The 22,705-nt window shown below is 43.4% G+C and overlaps 1 protein-coding gene across 1 annotated transcript; it reads left to right on the top strand.

Annotated features, from left to right (window-relative positions):
• Positions 1-7,537: 7,537 nt before the first annotated feature.
• On the top strand, positions 7,538-21,751 carry LOC149251304 (uncharacterized). The gene is made up of 4 exons (XM_089453847.1): positions 7,538-7,685; positions 8,055-8,688; positions 8,776-9,008; positions 17,799-21,751. The coding sequence occupies exons 1-4, from the start codon at positions 7,538-7,540 to the stop codon at positions 21,749-21,751; spliced, it is 4,968 nt and encodes a 1,655-aa protein (XP_089309973.1).
• The last annotated feature ends 954 nt before the right edge of the window (positions 21,752-22,705 follow it).

The raw sequence follows: 22,705 nt of genomic DNA, 5'->3' as shown, positions 1-22,705 counted from the left end.
AAGGGAGAGAAAGTGGCTTGATTCTACTGTGAAAGAGTATCAGAGGAAAGATGAAGCCCAGATTAAATTAAAAGAGTATCAGTGAAGCAGAAAAGAGTATCAGATCGGAAATACCAAAGCAGGTGAACGTTAAAGGCCCCCAAGCAAAGTCAAAAAAAGTGGTGAAGCCATTTAAGGCTCTCAGATCACAGTTAATGCACATCAAAGCCACTCAAGAGCAGGGGATCAAATCCCAAAGCACAATTATGGCTAAAAGAATAGCACAGAGCCACAAGGACACCATATTAACTCATTTTGATACAGCTGCCTCCAGCGCAGCTCAAAGATATTTTCTTGCATTAATTTCAGGACAAGATTAGGTTAAAGAACTCATTTCCCTCAGACCTGTTTAAGGTCTGCTGTAATAGATATTTTTAGATATTTTCTCTATATAAACCACCCTAATTCATTGTTTGAAGGGTTGGTTGGTTGATAATCCTCATTCTAGACTTGCTCTGTATTTTTGAGAAGCTCTGTAATCAAAGACTTCTGGAATGCTTTGGATGAAGAATTGACTGTTGTGTTATTTAATGGCCAAAGAGTGACTGTGGAATTCCTGTGCTACTACATGCCTCAATAAGTGTTATCCTAACTCTATTTACAGTTTACATATGTTTATGCACCATTGTGTTACCATCTAAATAGCAAGAAAGAAGAATAGCTTAGGTTTTACTTGACTGCACCCTATGCTCAGTTCTGGTTATTTCTATATGTTTTCTTCAGAAATGGTTATGAATATGCATACTTAAATGATCATGTTTACCCTGTTTCTTTCACATATGACTGTTATCTAGTGAATTCTTGATTGCTCCTAGAGAAACTATCATTCACCTTCCCCCTCTGTTAGCTAATGAAAGATTCTTAGTTGCCTTTGATCTCTGACCTTCATTCCATCTTTATTCCAGCCTGATATTGTTCTATGTGTAGCTATCCTTCTCTATATTCCTCTTGTGACCAAGAAAACGCAACAGCAAGCCCTAATCCATGACTCCATGCCCAATGGTTTGAACTTCTCATACTATGCAACCAACTCTGCTTGAAAACATCTCCTTCCCACCAAAATCATAACAAAACCCATGCACACCATAACTAGTCTAAAATCAACCCAAAACAAAGTTAAATTTTAAAGAGAGAGCCCTCTCTGACTGCAGGTAGGCTAGGACCTGCAGTCCAAAGATTGGTTTGTGGTTACCTCGGTCGTATCCCTTAAGGAGCCGAGGGACAACCTGAGTGATAACAAGTTGCAAGAATTCGGGTTGATCCTGCCGAGGTAGAGGTAATATTAAATTTTCCTACACCTAAGACACCAACACAGGTACATAGTTTCATCGGTTATGTTGGATATTATAGATTTTTTATAGAAAAAAATTCTAAAATAGCATTTCCACTTTTTCAATTATTACCTAAGGATGCAGAGTTTGTGTGGACAGATGAATGTGAAACAACCTTTGTAAAAATCAAAGAACTAGTTTGTAAAGATATGATATTAAGAGGTCCTAACTGGAAACTCCCATTTCATATCTCTATAGATTCTTCTTACGTAAAAGTAGGGGCAGTCTTGGGACAATAGCAAGACAAGAAACCGTATGTGATTTATTACATCAAAAAGAATTTGACTCCTACTGACCTGAACTATACGGTAACTGAAAAAGAGTTTTTGACTATTATTTATGCTATTAATAGGTTTTGGCATTACATTCTAGGGTCCCCACTTTCATGCACATTGATCATATAGCCATCAAGTATCTAATGAATAAAGAAATAACTCCTTGTCGTATTACGAGATGGTTTTTATTAATTCAAGAATTTGATATTACCATTATAGATAAGCCAGGGAAAGATAATGTAGTTGCAGATTTCCTATCTAGGTTGGATACTAGTTATGAAGGTGCACCAGTAGAGGATAGTTTTCCATATGAACATATTTTTATAATTTCTACTCACACTCTGTGATATTCAGATATTGCTAACTATCTCGCTAGAGGAAAATTACCTCAACACTTACCATACATAGAGAAGCGAAGGATTATCCATCATAGTGCTCGTTATTCATGGATAGAGGGATACCTCTTTTATACAGGACCTGATCAACAAATCTGGGGCTGCATAGGTGAAGATGGCATCTATGATGTCCTAAAAGCTAATCATGGTTGCCCCTGTGGAGGGCATTTTGTAGATAAGAGAATAGGTCATAAGCTATTACACATGGGGTACTATCGGCCCTCTATTTTTTGTGATGCAAGGAAATATGTCTCAGGTTGTGATAGCTGCCAACGAATGGGACATCCTGGTCAGTCGGATGAGATGCCGTTACAGCCTCAACTAGTTCTTGAACCCGTTGAGAAATGGCTTATCGATTTCGATGGGCCATTAAATCCATCATCACATCAAAAATTCCACATTTTGGTCTGCACAGATTATGTGACAAAGGGGGTAGAGGCCAAGGCTATTGTGAAAGCAACAAAACAAGTTGTCTCAGATTTCTAATTCGAATAAATTTTTGCTTAGTACGAATGCAGGTTTTAACCCCGTATAGAAATTACCTGCATACGCATTCTAAAACACAAAAAATAGACAATGTGAGAGAATAACACATAAAACACATATACACAGATATTTTCCCCTGGATCCCAAAACTGGGACTACCAGCTTGATTTTTCATTATATTCCATTCAATGTTACAATACATATTTATACATTCTGAAGCATCCAATACCATGGACCGAAAACCATCACGTCCAAAACCATGGACTGAAAAACCATCGGTAGGTTTGCCCAACCTAATATAGGGTCCAAAAAAAAAATTCCTGTGGCGTTGCCCTAGACCCCGTAGAGGGCGGCTACCCGCCTCCCTCAAACCCCCTTGTGACCACCCCCCCCGGCTGCGCAATTGGCGCAACGAAGGGGGGGCTCTGCCACCCTTCTAACCCCCCGGTTCACTACATAGACTAGTCGTGGAAAGAATATAACACAATCCAACATTCTCCCACTTGTTTTCTTCTTTCCACAGGGGACCACAGGAGAGCTTAGTCATTTTTCCAGCCCTGAAACACCCATTGTTTCTCTACACCATGAGAACTTCTTAGAGCTCACAGATTTTGTCAATGCATCTACAGTATTCTTCAAAGTGTCCACCTTTACCAACAACACCCTTTTGTCTCCTATCATATCCCTCACAAAGTGATACTAAACATCAATGTGCTTTGTCTTTGAATGATAAGCAAGGTTCTTTGCCAAGAAAATTGCACTTTGGCTATCACAATCTATCCTTATAGCTCCCTATACTAACCCCATACTTGAACACAATATCTGCAACCAAACTGCTTCCTTGCTTGCATGAGTGGCTGCCATGTATTCTGCCTCTATAGTTGATAGTGCCACTACAGATTGTTTCTTACTCATCCAACTGACTGCACCTCCAAATAGGTTAAACACATACCCACTTGTATATCTTCTTTGATCCAGATCTCCAACCCAGTCTACATCAACAAAGCCATGAATATCCAACAATTTATCCAATCCTGGTCTTCCTTGGTAGCACAAACCATAATCACTAGTGCCACACAAATACCTGAAAACCCGATTCACTGTTGTCTAATGCTCCTTTCCTAGTTTTGACATAAACCTACTCAATACTCCCACTACATGTGCAATGTCTGGTCTAGTATAGACCATTTCATAAATCAGGCTACTGACTTCACTTGCATTTGGAACATGGGACATATCCTCTTCCTCTTGTTGTGTCTTGGGACACTATTCAGCAGATAACTTTACACCTACAAGAATAGGAACCTTCACTAGTTTACTATCCTGCATATTAAACCTCTGCAGTATTGTCTCGACATACTTCCACTGGTTGAACCAGAGCTTCCTCTTTGCCCAATCTCTTTTAATTTCCATGCCCAAAAAATAATTTACAGCACCGAGATCTTTCATGTCGAATTTGGAGGACAATTAGGTCTTCAAATCCTGGATAATTTCTTTTTCATTTCAAACCGGCAACATATCATCCACATATAATACCAGATAAATAACACGGTCACCAATTAATTTAAAATACACACAGTGATCTGCTTTGCTTCTGGTGAAGCCAAGTCCCCATATAAATGTATCAAATTTCGGATACCACATGCTTGGTGACTGTTTTAACCCATATAGAGACTTCTTTAACTTGCATACCAGTTCTTTCTTACCCTTCACCGCAAAGCCTTCAGGTTTCTTCATGTAGATCTCCTCTTCTAGATCCCCATGAAGAAATGTTGTCTTCACATCCATCTGTTCTACCTCAAAATCAAAAGCAGTAGCAACAGATAAAAGTAATCTAATAGAAGTTACCTTGGCAACAAGAGAAAAAATATCACCAAAATAAATTCCCGACACCTGGGAATAACCTTTTGCTACCAACCGAGCTTTGTATTTTTCCACCTTTCCTTTTGCATTTGTCTTCTTCTTGAGCACCCATTTGCTGCCAATGGGTTTCCTTCTAGCCGCCAACTCCACCAGATCCCAAGCCTCATTTTTGTGCAAAGATGCCATTTCATCAACCATGGCCTCCTTCCAGAGTTTTCCATCCTCTGAATCTATTGCTTCCTTCATAGTTCTAGGATCATCATCAGTAATAGATAAAGCAAAATTTGAATAGAAAACAGACGGACTATACCTTTCTGGCTATCTTCTTTCTCGAGCTGATCTTATTACACCCGGAGTTTGTGGCTCTTCATATTTTGATTCCTCCTCTACTATAGAGTCTAATTCTTCCTCCTTTAACTCAAAGTCTATCTTCTCAGGGTCCTTTGGTTGGACTTCATATTTAATAACATCTTTCACCTCTCTGAACACCACATCTTGGTTGTACATAACCTTCCTTGTTGCTGGGTTCCAAAGCTTATAACCCTTTAAACCATCCTTATACCCAATAAAGATGCACTTTTTAGATTTACTATCCAACTTGGTTCGTTTCTCCTTTGGAACATGTACATATGCATCACATCCAAATACCCTAAGATGTGAAAGAAAGGGTTTCTTACCAGTCCATACCTCTTGTGGAGTCTTATCCTCCAACGTTGATGAAGGTGATATGTTGACCAGGTAACATGCTGTCTCCACCGCCTCTGCCCAGAATTACTATCCTAACCCAACACCACTGAGTATGCTTCTTTCCCTTTCCATCAATGTCTTGTTCATTCTTTCTGCAACTCCATTTTCATGAGGTGTATATGGAGTAGTCTTCTACCATGCTATAACACACTTCTTACATAATTCTTCAAATTCCTTACTGCAAAACTCTCCACCGTTATCTGTCCTCAGCACCTTTATCTTCTTGTCTGTCTAGTTTTCCACCAGAGCCTTAAATTCTTTAAACCTGTCAAAGACTATAGATTTCTTCTTGAGGAAATATATCCATATATTCCTTGAGAAGTCATCTATAAATGATACATAGTACACAAACTTACCCAGTGATGGGACCTTCAAACACATCACTATGCACAAGCTATAATATCTGTTTCACCCTCTTATCACCAGAGCGGAAACTCACCCGATTCTGCTTCCCATCTACACAATTTTAACAGAAATAAAAATCTAGAGAGCTATTACTCATACCTTCTACCATACCATGAAGTATTTGAAGGCCCTTCTCTCCAATATGTCGAAGCCTTTGATGCCACAACATGGTCTTCTATCTAGAGATCACTAGATTTTCTACTCCACTTTCAGGAACCACAGAACTGTTGCACCCATCAACAACAGTGCTACCTTGCAGCTTGTGTAGAGTTCCAGTCCGAACTCCCCGCATCAATATCAGTGCTCCCCGAGCCATCTTGCAGGTATCCTTCTCAAACACTATTTTTACACTTGCATCATCCAGCTTTCTTATAGAAATTAGATTTCTAGCCAATGCAGGAATATGCAGAACACCCAGAAGTGTTCTAATCCTTCCACCTTGCAACTTCAACTTTACTTTTCCGTGACCAACGATTCTAGCCTTCCTATCATCCCCCAAGAAGACATCACCACCATCATATTTCTCATACTCATAGAACCACTCTCTATGGGGAGTGAATTGAAAGGATGCACCTAAGTCAATCAACCATGCCTCATGATGTACCTGTGTACTTGAAGAAGCCAAGTACAGATCCCCACCTTCATCTGAGGTGGTTTTCGCCTTTGCAAAAGGAGCATTATCAGATCCATTTCCTTTATCAGAAGCTTTAGATTTACAATCTATTTTGCAGTGCCCTTCCTTTCCACATTCCTAGCACACCACCTTTACAGGTTTTCCTTGAGTTTTAGATCTCCCACTCGATGACTTATTTTTGTTTCTGTTCTGGGACCATCCTCGTACAGACAAGGCATCACCATTCTGGTTCTCCATATTTTTCCGTCTCATCTCCTCCGTCATCAAGGAAGAGACTATTTCATCAAACTGCAAGGCAGTTGCATTGCTACCTATTGCAATAACCAAATTATCCCACGAATCTGGTAGAGAACAGAACAAGGTAATGCACTTATCTTCATCTGAAATTTTGATATCAACAAATGATAACTGACTTACCACAGTATTAAACGCATTTAGATGCTCTGTAACTGAGTCTCCATCTTTCATCCTCAGGTTATATAGATATTTCCGTAGGAACAGTTTATTCACCAGAAACTTAGATTGGTACAAAGCCCCTAACTTGTCCCACAAAGCCTTCACCGTGGCTTCCCCTGATACATTCAGCAATACTGAATCTGAGACACACAATTGTATTATGCTCTTGGCCTTTCGATCCAACTTCTTCCATTCTTCATCAGACACACCCATTGGTTTAGTACTCAGATCTATCGTGATCCACTAATCTTTATCCACCAACAGATCCTCCATCTTGAGTTTCCACAACTCAAAACTCTAACCATTAAATTTCTCGATCTCTATCTTTCCACTGCTCGCCATTTTCTTTCACCAGTAGAATAGATCCCGCAGATCTCCCACTGAAAAAGGTCTACCACAGGCCCGAGCAAAACCCCTCAGCAACAAAGGCGTCCCCTTGAAGCCAAAACGACTCTGATACCAAATGTAGGTTTTAACCCCGTACAGAAATTACCTCCATATGAATTCTACAACATAGAAAATAGATAATGCAAGAGCATAATACATAAAACACATATACACAGAGGGAAAGATGAAGGGGGGAGCAATGCGGACTTCGCGAGGGTTTTCCGTGCGGACAGGGTTTGGTTAGGGCTTCAATAACCCTGCAGACATCGGTTACTCGAAACCGTTTCTCCTTTACCTCCTTTCTGTCGCTGGTAACTTACTCCGTTTTCCTTTACCTGTGCTTCCGCCGTTCGATGCTCATCCGTGCCTGTCGCCGTCCGGATTCTCGTCACTTGGACACCCGTTATCCTGAAAAAGTATTCCGTCTCTATACGGGTTTTCAAATTCTTGGGGGTTATCTCGCTTACCAGCTGTTGTTTATCGTTTACCTTAGCGGTGGTTTCAACCTTCTGCCGCTACATGTCGTTTTCGCCGAGATTCACTACACCGCTTAACTCTCACCGTTCCGAGGAGCAGTTAACTATGGAGGACCTGGAGACCGTGGACTACTCTGCTGACCCCTTGGAAGGGGTTTCCATCTGGCGTACCCCCAATGCCAGCTCAGAAGGTATGTTTTATGATGATTTTTCTGGGGTTTACTCATAGTTTTCGCATGGTGAATCCTCCAGATCCTTGCCGGTGGTTCTACCGGACGAACCCCCCACCTGGCCGGCCCTCACAACGCCTCCCCTCTCTCCGGCGACCCTGGGGTTTGTAGCTGGTAGCTTAAACCCTTCCCTAGGGTTAACCCCACCGACTGTCGGTTCATCTTTCCGCTATCCGCATAACCCTAACCTGGTTCTTGCCTCATCTGGCCCTGTGGGTTACCTTGGTCCCTCGTCCGGCAGTTTCTCCTCCATACCCCCTCTCTCGGGTCCCATATCAGGTTTTTCTCACGTTCCTTCAGCTGGTTTCCCTGCATCTTTTCATCCATCAGTACCTGCTCATCCCCCCCCTCCGGTATCTAACTCTCCGCGGAACCCTCCACCCCCCGGCGGCCCTAGAAGAAAATCTAAATGCTTCAAGTCACGAGAAGCTGATTATTTTCTCAGACTGGAAGAGGACATTCAGTGGGGTGAAGCGATGGATTTTGCGGACCGGGTTTTGGTCGGGCGCATCAGGGGTCGCAATTATACGGCGGCACGCTTGAAGGCATGGGCTTCAGAGATTTGGGGGCATCATCTGGTTGATATCTCGTTTGTGCAGACATTTGTGAGGGGATGGTTTGCACTTAGGTTCGCGCGTGCCGATCACACTAACTGGGTTTTATCCTCACATTGGCACTTTGACCATGCGCCTGTGCTTCTCAAGCGATGGACACCCCTATTTGATCCTGAGACGGAGCAGATTGGGGTTGGCCCTATCTGGATTCGACTTCCTGGACTCCCCCTACAATATTGGTCTGAGGAAATCTTCAAGCGCATTGGCAATGCTCTTGGCACTTATATGGGGTATGACAAATCCTATTTTCAGACTGGCATGATGGCCTATGCCAGGATTCTCATATACATGGATACTCGAGGAGGCCTATATGAATATATTACTATACAGTGGAGAGACTCGGCGCGAAGGTAGATCATTGACTACGAGGGCATCCCATATCGCTGCCGCAGATGCCACAAGGTTGGGCATCTCTACAGAGACTGCCCGTTTTTAAGGAAATCCCAAAGGCAAGAACATGAAGAAGTCACAGAGATCAATCGGTCGACTCCTTTGGAACAGCAACCGGTACATCCTCCTGTGGCCCAACAGCGCTCTCCTGGGGATGCTGCGCCCCAAGATGGACCTGGACCTGCAAATTTACCGCATGATGCTCCAACCCCGGCACCGCCATCGTCCTCAGAGGCTCAGGAGCACACACTGACCCCTCCGAAGGACACAGCGGTTACGGGTATGTCATCTCCTCCTAACTCTTTGAATTCGCATACATCCTGCATTTCTTCGGTCACTTCACACTCTGTTCCACCTGTGACTTTCACCTCACACTCACTAGCTCATTCATCTCTCACTTGCTCGATCCCGCCGCCTCCTCCTCTGCCCCCCCCCCCCCCCTCTGATTACTTCGACCTCTGCATTATCTAGGCCATCACCCCGTTACTCCCTTCGTCCCCGTAACAAAGACAGAGGACCTGACGTTATTGGTCTTGACCCTGTTAGTCCCCCCACCCTCCACAAGACCAGTCGTGGACGCCCATCCCGCATTACTAAGGCTAGGAAGACGGCGGATGAGGAGGTTGCCCTCGGGCGATAGCACACCATTTTTGGGGCCCTTAGAGCGAAGGATGGCCCTCCCCTGTTGTGGGGAAAAGTATCCAACACGGAATGACCCTATCCCACTCTAAGGGCGATAGTTCCTTAGCAACAGCTGAAGCAAAGCTATCTAAAGTTACTTCTTTATGACATGCAAGAGATGAAAGGAAGAGATCCACTTACCGATGTCTTGCGCAAATGGTCGATCCAATCTCCTCTATTTGCCGCTTGCTCCCAGCTCCAAGTCTTCTCACGGGCCTAGCTACACGAGATCCTGCGAACAAGACAAGAAAAAGAAACTACAAGAAGCATGCATTCATAATTGATTCAAGGATTAGCATAAATCAAATACGCAAGTAAGACAATACACCATTGAAACACATGCGAATAGAAGAACCTCAAATGTTTTATTAATATAAGGAAGTAAGGTTCAGGCGGTGATACAACCGTGAGAGGTCCAATCCAGCATCACCTTCCCGACGGAAAGAAATCTCCTCTTCACCTCCCTCAAGCAATCACCCAATACTCTCAACTGTAAACCAACAGCAATTCTTTGCACTAAATTCCGGCCTCCCTAGATCCCATGGGATGAGATCCTTATATAGAGTTTTGGAGTGAAGATAAGTCAGCTTGATGTGTGACTTGTTGTCCTCTTCAACTCCAGTTGTTCTTCAGTCCTTCACTTGGAGTTTCTACCTTCCACTTGGAGTTTTAGAAGCTCTTAACTCATCATTAGGCGAATCTTCTGATCCAAGTGTCATTTTGGAAGCTTCCTGGGCACTGGCACATTGAGAAAAGATTCCTCCACATGTCAAAGTACGCCCAGCGCAGGTAGGCTTTGTTGCACTTGCTATGCAACGCAGGTACACCATAGAGCTTTTGACATTCAGCGCAGATGCTTAGTGGAGCAGCTGCTTTGATCCAAAATTGACCTGTTTTTGAGTGTTTTTTAGTGGAGAACTGATTTGCAGTGCTGTGGTTTGCTGACCTTGTTCCTCTAGGGGTAGGAACAACATGTTTAGGGACTTTGGATCCCTCAGATTATTGACATTTCATGCTCTATGCTGTAAGGCACAAAAATGTCTATAACAGTTGCCCCCTAAAGTATGAGGTCGTTTATCGGGTGAAATGCTTTATTAGGAGGATCCGAAGTTCATTCAATCGTCGGGAGGTGACCTGTAACAAAATAAAATACAATACATTATCCTTTCATACTTTCTTTTCATGATCTAGCTGATGCGGGCATTTCCCATGCTCAGCTTTATAAATACATTTGTTGTACATAAACAGACGATCGTCTGATAATAGACTGATAATTCTCTGCTTTTAATTATCATCCTTTTAGTAGGATGATCATCTGCTGCACATGTCTATGTTTTTATCTCCTGAATATATATCGCAGCCCAGATGGATGAAACTAGATCCGGGGTCTTCAAACTTGTCCGATCTTCACTCTAGTACAAGTCGATCCATGTGAGAATTTCTTGAAGTCGAACATGGAAAGACTTCGCTTGATTACCAGTCAATAATGTAAACTGTTAACAAGCGCGAGAGGAATCACCGATAATGATGATGACCCTCAAGGTACTGCAGCACAATTCACGTGGCGTGAATATAGGATCTGACGTCGAACACCACGCAAAGTCTCCCGGTCGAAGGTCATTAATGTATACCTATCGCCGGAAGTGAGAAACTTGCCATTGAGGCATGCAAGCTTCAAAGTACTGAGGGGGTGTTCCTAGATCAACTTCTTGGATAACGAGCTGATGTCAAAAAGAAGTGATCCGTCAAAGGAGGGCCTTAATGAATCCCACATCAGTGACACGGAACAGAGCTAGTGATGATGGTGAAAACGATCTGTGAAATATGATTCAGGGTGGCGGTCATGGAAGGATGAAAGATGATGTATGGTAGTGGATGGGACCTGGTTGACACTTTCTGAATGACATCTCTTGAACATATAACGACACTGATGTGATGGATCGGTAGCATTACCCCATGTATGGATGGTATGGCGAGACCATGGTGAAGGGACCGGTGAATGATAATAACCCAACCCGATATTTACGGAGGCAAAAGTGTCATGTTCAAGAGCGACTTGCTACCATTAAGCTTTGAGGTTCTCCCAATTTTTCCCCAGTCATTTCTGACCAGTACCTCTTTATTTTTGTCAAGCTTGAGGAGGATAACATATGCTTGTTCTATAACCTTCCCTTCGGGCAAGCCCATCGCTATGTTTTAACGAGCCTAACAATAGGGAAACTCGTTCTCGTCTAAAGACAAGTTTGTCGCTATCTAATATTTTTAACGAGCCCAGCGACAAAGACAACTCGGTCCTTTTCATTTTTAGAGAGTCTGAAAAGGGTACATAAAGTGGACTCCAGGGGTCCTTTTTCGTCATCTAATCCCTTAAGTCCGAAAAAGTATAAAACAATACAGAAGGGATGAATGTTCGATATCTTTATCGAGCCGAACTAGACAAGCGCTCGATCTTTTTGTGCAATAATCCCTCAGGTCCAAAAAGATTAAAATCTAGAGGAGGGATAGCTCTTCTGGTCCTTTTAAAGAGCTGGAAGGCCAAAACTCGGCAAACTTTTCATATTTTATGAGTCAGTGAAAAGAGCTCAAAGAAGACTCGTCTTTTGAGGAACGAGTGATAAACAGGGATAGCAGCAGATTCCAGGTACAGGTTGGAATTTTCCAATCACGGCAGTATTACAAGGATGGCTAAGTGAAATCACTCTTCACAGCTGTTCCTCAAAATAGGTAAACAATTAAGTGGATGTGAATGATCGGCCAAATGAAAAGTGGAGGTGACGGTGCAAACACGACCAAGGCTTTTATGGCTGATGAATTTACGGTCTCAAATGGTTATTTACCGGTTCATTTTTCTTAATGAGCTTGAACTCTGGGGGAAGCTTGCTCACATGTGTGTTTATTTTTTAACGAGCATGAACTCTTGCTAAAACTGCTCGGTTTTGCGTTTATTTTTTAACGAGCATGAACTTTGCCAAAACTGCTCATGTTTGCGTTTATTTTTTAACGAGCATGAACTTTGCCAAAACTGCTCATGTTTACCAGTCATAAAGTAGGAAGGTCTCCTGGAAGATTGCTATTTTTTAAGGAGCTTCATCTCCCTACGCTTTGCTCCATATCCTCTCTTTATGCAAGCTGGGTATCGGCTAATCCTACGAGTTTAACGGGTTAGACCTACAGGTTTAAAGGGAGGACCTAAAAAACTAAAAAAACTAAATAGCCGCCCGTGCTTGCATTCCAAGAGGTTTGCATGCCCCCAGGTGTAAGTCTAATTTCAAGGTCGCCCCTACTTTTCCGTCAAAAACCTTTGTTTTCAACGGGTGAGGTTTACCTCTTTCAGGTTATCCAAATATCGTTCTGCTAATTCTTTCAAACAGAAACTTTCTTCGGCGATGTCTATCATTAGGTTACACAAAGATGGTTACAATTTGTTGCAGCAATAGAATCTCTTTCTTTGGAGGCTGCCCCTACTTATCCTTTAAAACATTTGTTTTAATGGGTGAGGCTTGCCTTTTACCCAAAGATGGTTACTACTTGCTGCCGCAAACGGATCCCCTTCTTTGGCAGAGCCTACTTATTTAGACAAAGGTGAATGACGGCGCTTCCGCCACACACTTAACTTTAACAAAAGAATCTTTTTCCAGAACAACCCCATTCCTAACAGCCCCTTCTTCCGCATGAGAGCTCTTACCGGCCCTTCTGTTTTACGAGGATGAAGGAGGGGACGGGGTACGGACCAGTCATATTCTCCCGCGGAAATTCTACTTTACACCCAAGGTTTTCTCTGACCTCAGCAGACCAGGATGCATGCCCCCTGGGTTCCGGCCCTACTTTCCCGAATTACTCGTACTCATCAGGAAGAAGAACCGGAGGTAGAGACCTTTCTTGATCAAATAGACCATTCAGGATAGGTATGTGACTATTTGCGATGCGTGATCCCGGAAATGAAAGTTGGTCTACGAGCTTGACCATTCTTCCTTCGTATGGAAAACACATTATTCGAAAGAGTGAGGAGACTATTGCTTCCATGCAATATATGTAGTCTCGTCCAAGGAGTAGGTTATAATCCAAGGGTCCTTGGACGACCATCAAATTCATCTTGACAGCCTTCCCTTTCAAGGTAATAGGCACATTAGGCAGAATCCCTAATGGTCGACTGGTTCCTTTGTCAAAACCTGAGAGATTCCTTATCTCAGGCAAAAGCGCCGGGCAACCCAGTGCTTTCCAAGCAATAGAGGACAGGATACTCACAGATGCCCCTTCATCAATGATAGTCCCAGCCATCACCATTTTGTATATTTGGACTATAATTCTAAATGGTATACTGGCTGGTAACCGGGGTCTGCCTAGTTGGTTCCAATCAAAGGACACAACCAGGTTGCTTGGTGGTGGGACCGAATATACGGCCGGGTATGATCCTGACGATGCTCCTTCCTGCGATAAAGGAGTGGGCACATTGCCCCGATGTTCATCAGAATCGGTGTTGATGAAAAGAATCTGGACGGTGTCATCCTTACTCTCTTCGGTAGTGGTGTCAGCTGAAGATGAATCCTCAGTGACTGTGGTATTTGAAGATGAAACTTCTGAAGGGAGAACCGGGTCAACTGTCGTTTCGACCTTTGGACTTTCGTCCGGTCTGGATTCAGTAGGTTCACTTTCAGTGACTGACACTTCAGCTGGCCCTATGAGCGGGGCAGCTGTATTTTCGACCAACGAAGGACTTGGCGCGAGTTTTTGGTATCCAGGAGGAAGTAGCAACGGTGCAACCGGTTGATCTTCCAAAACTCTCTTTGCTTCGTCTAAAAAGGGACAACGACGGAGGGTGTGATTGCCTTCACACAGTTCGCAAGGGAATCTCATTCCCCTTCGTCGTCTCGTACCTTCACTTTCGTTGGTCGACGGTAAGCATTCAACCTGGTTGTCAGAGGTTGACGCTTCCGAACTGTGCAAACGAGGGGACCAGTCCCTTAGTATCCGGGGAATACTGGGACAATCACGGTGGAGGTGGTCCTCTCTACATATGACACATGGTGATTTGGGCCCGGTCTGTGCTGTGTGTGGATTTTTGTTAGATGCCTTTTGCTTGCCCCCAGGCGCCTTTGGCTCCTTCTGCTTCTTTTCTTTCTTCTTCTTTTCCTTCTTCTTTTCTATGGGAGCTCCGCTTTCGGCGGCTTGACCTTTCGAAGAAGAAGGATCGGAGGAAGGCTTATAAGAAGTGGAAGGCTGGAGGGTAGCTCTAGACTGGTCTAACTGTTGACTCGACTGTTCAGGAACCGTGGTGGTCTGAACTACAGTGGTTGAGAATAGCCAAACTGGCAGGCCAATCGTCAGTCCTGGAAGCGACAATGTGACCATGTGGGGCGCACCAACTTCTCCCCAAGAGGAGAAAGGGCTAGGGGTCCCATCACGTGGAATCCCTTGGTTGGTGTGTTCCATGTTCTCAACCTAAAGATCAACGTAGGAATAAAGGGGTGATTATGTTCCGTTTAGAATGAATTTTATATGACGACGCTTTAGACACAACTTGCTTTTTCACTTTTTAAGAGTCGAGAAAAAGCTAAAGATGACTCTAGTCTCCTTCGATGTATTAACGAGCCCAAAGTGACAAATGCTCGGATGGACTTTTTCAGTTATAGAGTTTGAAAAAGGCCAAAAGAAACTACTCTGGAGTTCTAGGCAGAGGGTGTGCCAAACCTTTCGCGAAACCACAGAATACGTTTTACGGTACGAGTGGTCGATCTTCGTGAATGCTGTGTTCACTGCATCGCGATCAGTAGGGCGGCCGACACGACTTCCTATGGATAAAGGCTTTGTTCCTATAGGGGTCCCCCAATATATGCGACGGTACGCGGGGGCACAAGTCCGTATTAGTGCTATCGTCCCTCAGGAGGAATCACCCACCTTCGTAGAGATCAACAGTCACTATGTTTAACGACGCCGGTTCACGTCTCTACCTAGACCTCTACTGTGTTTCGTTATGTTTCAAAGCATTGTTAGGTAAATTCAGTTCGTTTTAGGTTGATCTTGCTTAGCAGTTTGCCTTTATGGATCACCACGTGATGTATGATACAACTCCTAAATGCAGTCTAAGAATGATAAGCAAGCTTTTTCAATTCTTCCAACTTATGAAAATCTTAACTACTGAGGGAAAAGAAAGACATCATCTTTTCAAACAGATCATAGAGCACACACTAATGCACTTTCCTAAATCGACATGCAAACTGTCAAAATGCACATGCACAATGCAAGTATTTCTTTTCTTCTTCCTTAATGTTGATGTATTACAAAAAGAAAGCTGTTGTATGATTTCGAATTCAATTTCAAGCGAAAGCAAACAAGTTTTGTCCAATAATCAAAAGAACACCTTAAGATTCACTCGTTTCAACACAAGAAATACTGAAATCCGAACCATATAACGAAAGCAAATGTTCAAGCAGCTATGAACAGCAATAAACTAGCTCTTAGAATCACAACGACACTTTCTCACAGGTCTAGATCCAAGAGGTCATAGCAAGACTAGTTCACTTTCGATATGGGAAACTGTGAATGAAAGCAAGAAATACAATAAGAACAATCACGGTTTCTTCATACAACTGAGGCGGAATGAAGGCAAAGAAAGGTAGTTTCAACTGGGTATACAGGTTGACAACAGGCTGCAAAACAATATTGAAAACTGGGCAACAGACAGTAGGGAACCCCAGTTGCACAGGGCAAAACTGGATCAGCGCAGGTGCTGCACTGTCAATCTGACATGCAGCGCAGGTAGCCCATTCGGGACCTGCGTTTCAGCGCAGGTAGCCTTTGCTGCAGCTGCACTGAAGAGACAACTCTCGTCTCTCTCAGATTCCGGGTCACAGTTTGCTCAAAAACCAATGGTTTTTGGCCAAATCAGAGGCTATCAGACAAGTATACACTAGAGGATGATTGAGGAAGATGAACACTATCACAAAGAGCTAAAAAGAGTCCTTGTGGATCAGCTCTTCAAATCATAAACATGCCCAGCACTGAGCTAGAGTAGCTGCCCTCTACTTTGCATTCGAAGGATTCGAATGCAGTTCGATTCGGTACTCCCTTTGTTTAGGAAATGAATAGCAAGAAACACAAGCTACCAACAAGACACGATCCCCAGTGGAGTCGCCAGTCTGTTGTGGGGAAAAGTATCCAACACGGAATGACCCTATCCCACTCTAAGGGCGATAGTTCCTTAGCAACAGCTGAAGCAAAGCTATCTAAAGTTACTTCTTTATGACATGCAAGAGATGAAAGGAAGAGATCCACTTACCGATGTCTTGCGCAAATGGTCGATCCAATCTCCTCTATTTGCCGCTTGCTCCCAGCTCCAAGTCTTCTCACGGGCCCAGCTACACGAGATCCTGCGAACAAGACAAGAAAAAGAAACTACAAGAAGCATGCATTCATAATTGATTCAAGGATTAGCATAAATCAAATACGCAAGTAAGACAATACACCATTGAAACACATGCGAATAGAAGAACCTCAAATGCTTTATTAATATAAGGAAGTAAGGTTCAGGCGGTGATACAACCGTGAGAGGTCCAATCCAGCATCACCTTCCCGACAGAAAGAAATCTCCTCTTCACCTCCCTCAAGCAATCACCCAATACTCTCAACTGTAAACCAACAGCAATTCTTTGCACTAAATTCCGGCCTCCCTAGATCCCATGGGATGAGATCCTTATATAGAGTTTTGGAGTGAAGATAAGTCAGCTTGATGTGTGACTTGTTGTCCTCTTCAACTCCAGTTGTTCTTCAGTCCTTCACTCGGAGTTTCTACCTTCCACTTGGAGTTTTAGAAGCTCTTAACTCATCATTAGGCGAATCTTCTGATCCAAGTGTCATTTTGGAAGCTTCCTGGGCACTGGCACATTGAGAAAAGATTCCTCCACATGTCAAAGTACGCCCAGCGCAGGTAGGCTTTGTTGAACTTGCTATGCAACGCAGGTACACCATAGAGCTTTTGACATTCAGCGCAGATGCTTAGTGGAGCAGCTGCTTTTATCCAAAATTGACCTGTTTTTGAGTGTTTTTCAGTGGAGAACTGATTTGCAGTGCTGTGGTTTGCTGACCTTGTTCCTCTAGGGGTAGGAACAACATGTTTAGGGACTTTGGATCCCTCAGATTATTGACATTTCATGCTTTATGCTGTAAGGCACAAAAATGTCTATAACATCCCCCTCCTTCCTTATGAAAATCCTCTCCTTCAACTGTAGAGGGTTTGCTAGTTTAGCCAAAAAACTAGCTCTCAGGAGGCTTATCACTTCGGATCATCAGGATATTATTTTTCTACAGGAAACCCTAGGACCTGTGGACCTCCTCATTCGCTCCTTTTCTTCTTGGCTCCCGCATTGGACTTTCCATGCACTTGATGCAGCAGGCCGATCTGGTGGTCTGGCCATCGGGGTCTGTAACAAGACTATGGACATCTGCAATTATTGGGGGGGCAAAGGTTTTATTGGCATCGACATTCATGTACATTCACTGGATAGGGACCTCCGCTTGATAAATGTCTATGGACCCTGCTCTGATCGACTCACTTTCTGGAGATCCCTTCTTGAGAGAGAGCTCTTGCAAGCTGATAACATTATTTTGGGTGGGGACCTTAAGTTCTCCTTGGGCTACTGTGAATCATGGGGGCATATGGCCCAAGTGGATACTCTCTCTGACTCCTTTTCCTCCCTTTTGGAGGACCACCACTGGGTTGACATTCCCTCTGCTAGACTTCAGTATACCTGGTCTAATAATAGGAGTGGTGAACAAAGTTTGGCCAGAAGACTTGATCGTTTCCTTATAAAAGAAAAGTTATATAATGAACTTCCCAGAGCTAGACAATGGGTAGGATCCGGTGGATTATCGGATCACAGACCTATCTTTCTGGAGATCGATGGCCTCACCCACAAGATCAAGAGTCCCTATAAATTCAATGCTGCATGGCTTCAAGATCCATCATACATTCAGCTGGTCCATGAATACTGGCAAAACAACCCAATTCGGGATGAGGAAGACCTGTCTGCTGGTTTTGTCAGGAAATTAACTGAGCTCAAGTTGATCACAAAAAAGTGGGCTCATCAGAAGAGGATTCAGGATAACCACACTCTCATGGAGGCTGAGAGAATCATCACGGAGTATGAAAACACTTCATCAAGTACTTTCAACTCACCTGAGAGTAAGGAGCAGTATTACCTTCTGATTGCTAAAAGATCTCAAATTTTGAAGGAAAGAGAAGAAAGCATGAGATTGAGAAGCAGGGCTATTTGGCTTACTGAGGGTGACAATAACACTAAGTTCTATCATAAATTTGCCAATGGACAGAAAGCCATCAATAATATTTGGGAACTAAAAGATGAACATGGCCTTACCATCTCAAATCAGCAGAATTTAGCCAGGCTGGCCACCGATCACTTCAGAGGCATTTATAGGGCTCCAAGGAATGTCAATATCTTGGAGATCATGCGTGTGGTAGAGCTTTTTCCCAGATATGTGGACCAGGACAGTTCGGAAGAGATTCTGAAGGAGGTGACCATGGATGAGCTGGAAGCAACTCTGAAATGGTTTAAGAAGGACAAAAGCCCTGGACCAGACGGATGGACAATTGAATTTTACATTTCCTTTTTTGACATTCTGGGCCAAGATTTATTGAGTATTGTGGAGGACAGTAGGAAAAGAGGCAGGATATCATCAGCCATTAAATCTACTTTCATCGCCCTCATTCCTAAGACTGATAACCCGACCTCCTTTGATGACTTCCGACCCATTTCACTTTGCAACTGCCTTTACAAGATTATTGCCAAGATTATAGCCAACCGGCTCAAGCCCATCCTCTCACAGCATATTTCATCAGAGCAGTTTGCATTCCTTCACCACAGGCAGATCCATGAAGCTATAGCTACTGCACAGGAACTCATGCACACTCCACATATCAAGAAGCAGAAAGGCATGATTCTCAAAGTAGACCTTTCCAAGGCCTTTGACAGAACTAACTGGTTGTACCTTAGATTGTTGCTCACTCATCTTGGCTTCCCATATGATTTTATCAAATGGATGATGAGTTGCATCTTGGATGTATCCTACAGCGTTCTCCTAAATGGCGAAGCGACTCCCTTCTTCACTGCTGAGAGAGGGCTTAGGCAGGGGTGCCCTCTCTCTCCTCTACTATTCCTTCTGATTATGGAAGGGCTGAGTAAGATAATCTCATCCACCAGAGACCGACGACAAATCACTGGAATCAAAATTGTGGATAATTTCTTCCTTACTCATCTCTTATTCGTTGATGATATACTCATCTTCCTTAATGGCAGTATTGTTGACTCCTCCTCTCTTCATAACTCCTTCCGACTTTTCCAGCAAGCCACTGGAATGCAGATCAACAATAACAAATCCACCATAACATCTGTTGGATGCTCGGCTCATGAAATCTATTTTGCTTCACAGCGTTTCCCATTTGTCACCATGGAATTATCGGATGGAATTAAGTACCTGGGGTTTAGATTGAAGCTAGCGGGTTATAAAATTGCGGATTGTTTATGGCTCATCTCCAAAGTAGAAAAGAGGCTTCAAGTCTGGTACCACAAATATCTATCGAGAGCCGGAAGACTTGTACTCATCAAAGCGGTCATAGAGGCTACACCTGTGTATTGGATGGCCCTGGCTTGGATTCCTAGAGGCATCCTGAACCGACTACAGAGTATATGTTGTAGATTCCTATGGAAAGGGCACCAGCCAGGGCGCATTTTTGCTTGGGTGAAATGGGAGACTATTACTAAACCTAAGAGTTGGGGAGGATGGGGCATCAAGAGATTGGCTATTTTCTCTAAAGCTCTGGCAGCCAAGCTCAGATGGAGTTTACTCACTGCTGACATCCTCTGGACCAGGGTGGCTTACTCCAAGTATATTAAGCCTCTTTCTATACTAGATTGGCTCTGTATCAGACATGGACACAACAATCACTACTCTAACATCTGGAAAGCTGTCATTGATTCTATTCCACTTCTGAGAGAAGGCATCACTTGGCGGATTAAAGAAGGGAATGCTGTTCGTATTGGAGTGGACCCCTGGGTTGGATGCGGGAATGCCCACCGACTGCCGGCTGATCTTATTCACTATCTCCATGACAGAGGTATCATTTATATCAAACATATTGGTGACCAAGCTAATTCATCCTTCCTCCAGCAGGCCTGGTTATCAGCCAGAACATTAAACCTGCCTCACCAATGGTTTGACGACTGGAAGGACTATATCTCTGCTCTCACTCAAGCTAATATCAGACTAACGGAGGGTCCAGATGAGATTATATGGGCGCACGCTAAACATGGAGCGTACTCTCCCAAGCTGGGATACCTTAAACTCATGGAGGTACACAAACCACCTGAAATCCTATCTACTTGGAAGATGATTTGGAAGCTAAAGGCTGCGCCCAGGACTAGACTTCTGATGTGGAATATCATATTTGATAAGGTCCCCACAGGCTCCAATCTTATGAAACGATCATTTTTTGGACCGTATCGCTGTCATCTTTGCCTTAATGTAGAGGAGAGCACTGAGCACCTGTTTCTCACTTGCCACACGACCATTCATTTCTGGCAGTCCATTTCATCTCATTTCCCGCATCTGAAGCATTGGCATGGGAACTCCCTTCAGGAGGCTTGGTCCACCTGGTGTTCTGAACATACGGGGAAAGCCAAGAATCTACGTTTGCTGATCTGTTGGGCTATATGGATAGCCCATAGCCTATCCATTTTCCAATTGAAGAGACCACACTGGCCTTCGATCATTCTTCACACTGTGGCAGATTACAACTTATTACCTGATGAGGAGACTGTCACTGCTCCGCGAACTCTCTCTCCTATCCCCATTGATCACTCAAAGCCCTGGGCTTTTTTCGATGGCTCAGCCCAAGATGATGGATGTGGGGGGGGCGCCATTCTTCACCTAAATGACAGACACTGCTATAAGATTCAAATTAACCTTGGTAGAGGCACAAATAACTTCGCAGAGCTTATCACAGCCAAACACATTATTCATTTTGCTATCCTAAAACACTGCAGACACTTACAGATTTTTGGCGATTCCAAAGTTGTTTGCAATTGGCTTAATAATGCATCTCATTGTCATGCATTTGCTTTAAGACATATTCTGGATGAAGCTAAAAGATTGACTATGTCTTTTGAATCTTTTGTCTGTCACCATATCTACAGGGAACAGAACATCATTGCAGATCAGCTCTCCAAAGAGGCGGTGCACAGAATAGGAGAGGACTGGTGGATACAGGAGGACATCGATGGTACTTATTATCAGTACTATCATCGACCATTTGAAGAACAAGTGGAATGATGGGCTATAAGCCCATACATATGCAGATATTTTTGTTTATTTACAGTATGTAGATATAGACATAACAGCACATCTTTTTGTATATTTACAGTACATTGCTCTCTGCGAAGAGCAAAACACAATTTTGAATTTTGAACTGACTTATTTACATGCTCCCTGCGTGGAGACTTATATAGCTGCTAGTGAACTCGACAGGCATAAGCCTGCTTTTGAATATGCTTCGGCATCTGCAAAATGTAATTTTCTTAATCTTTTAATGAAAATTACGACTTTTTCCGAGGGGAAAAAAAAACACATATACACAGAGATTTTCCCCTAGATCCCAAAACCGGGACTACCAGCTTGATTTTTCATTATATTCCTTTCAATGTTACAATACATATTTATACATGCCGAAGCATCCAATACAATGGACCAAAACCATCGCATCCAAAACCATGGACCGAAAAACCATACGTAGGTTTGCCCAACCTAATATAGGGTCTAAAAAAAAGTTTCCCAGGGCACCACCCCGAACCCCGTAAAGGGGGGCTACCCGCCCCCCTCAAACCCCCCGAATAGGGGGGGCTACTACCCCCACCGCGCAATCGATGCAACGAATGGGGGGCTCCGCCCCCCTTCTAACCTCCCGGTTCACTACGTAGGTTAGTCATGGAAAGAATATAACACAATTCAACAATGAAGCTCCTAGAGAGATAGCTTCAAATGGAGGGACGCATTTCACATCACATCTGATGTCATGACTTATGAAGAAGTATGGAATCAAGCACAGGGTGACATCTCGATATCATCCTCAAGCAAATGGTCAATTTGAGAATACAAATAAAGTGTTGGAGAATATCCTTAAGAAGACTGTAGAAAACTGTCATCGAAACTGGGTTGAAAAGCTTCCTGAGGCACTTTGGGCGTATTGAACAACATGTCGGAACACAACAGGATTTTCACCATATGAGC

The sequence above is a fragment of the Pinus tabuliformis genome, chromosome 7, assembly GCF_031772625.1.
Source record: "Pinus tabuliformis cultivar Carrire ecotype Pingquan chromosome 7, CPIR1, whole genome shotgun sequence".
Classification (NCBI taxonomy): domain Eukaryota; kingdom Viridiplantae; phylum Streptophyta; class Pinopsida; order Pinales; family Pinaceae; genus Pinus; species Pinus tabuliformis.
The sequence above is the reverse complement of the archived record's forward strand: the minus strand, read 5'-3'. Positions and strand labels throughout refer to the sequence as shown.

Excerpts from the sequence above, each read along its gene's own strand:
- LOC149251304 (XM_089453847.1), top strand. The coding sequence starts at position 7,538 with ATGTCGTTTTCGCCGAGATTCACTACACCGCTTAACTCTCACCGTTCC. Across the intron at positions 8,689-8,775 it reads TGGAGAGACTCGGCGCGAAG|GAAATCCCAAAGGCAAGAAC; the intron begins GTAGATCATTGA and ends CCCGTTTTTAAG. Across the intron at positions 9,009-17,798 it reads GAAGGACACAGCGGTTACGG|GCCGATCTGGTGGTCTGGCC; the intron begins GTATGTCATCTC and ends TTGATGCAGCAG.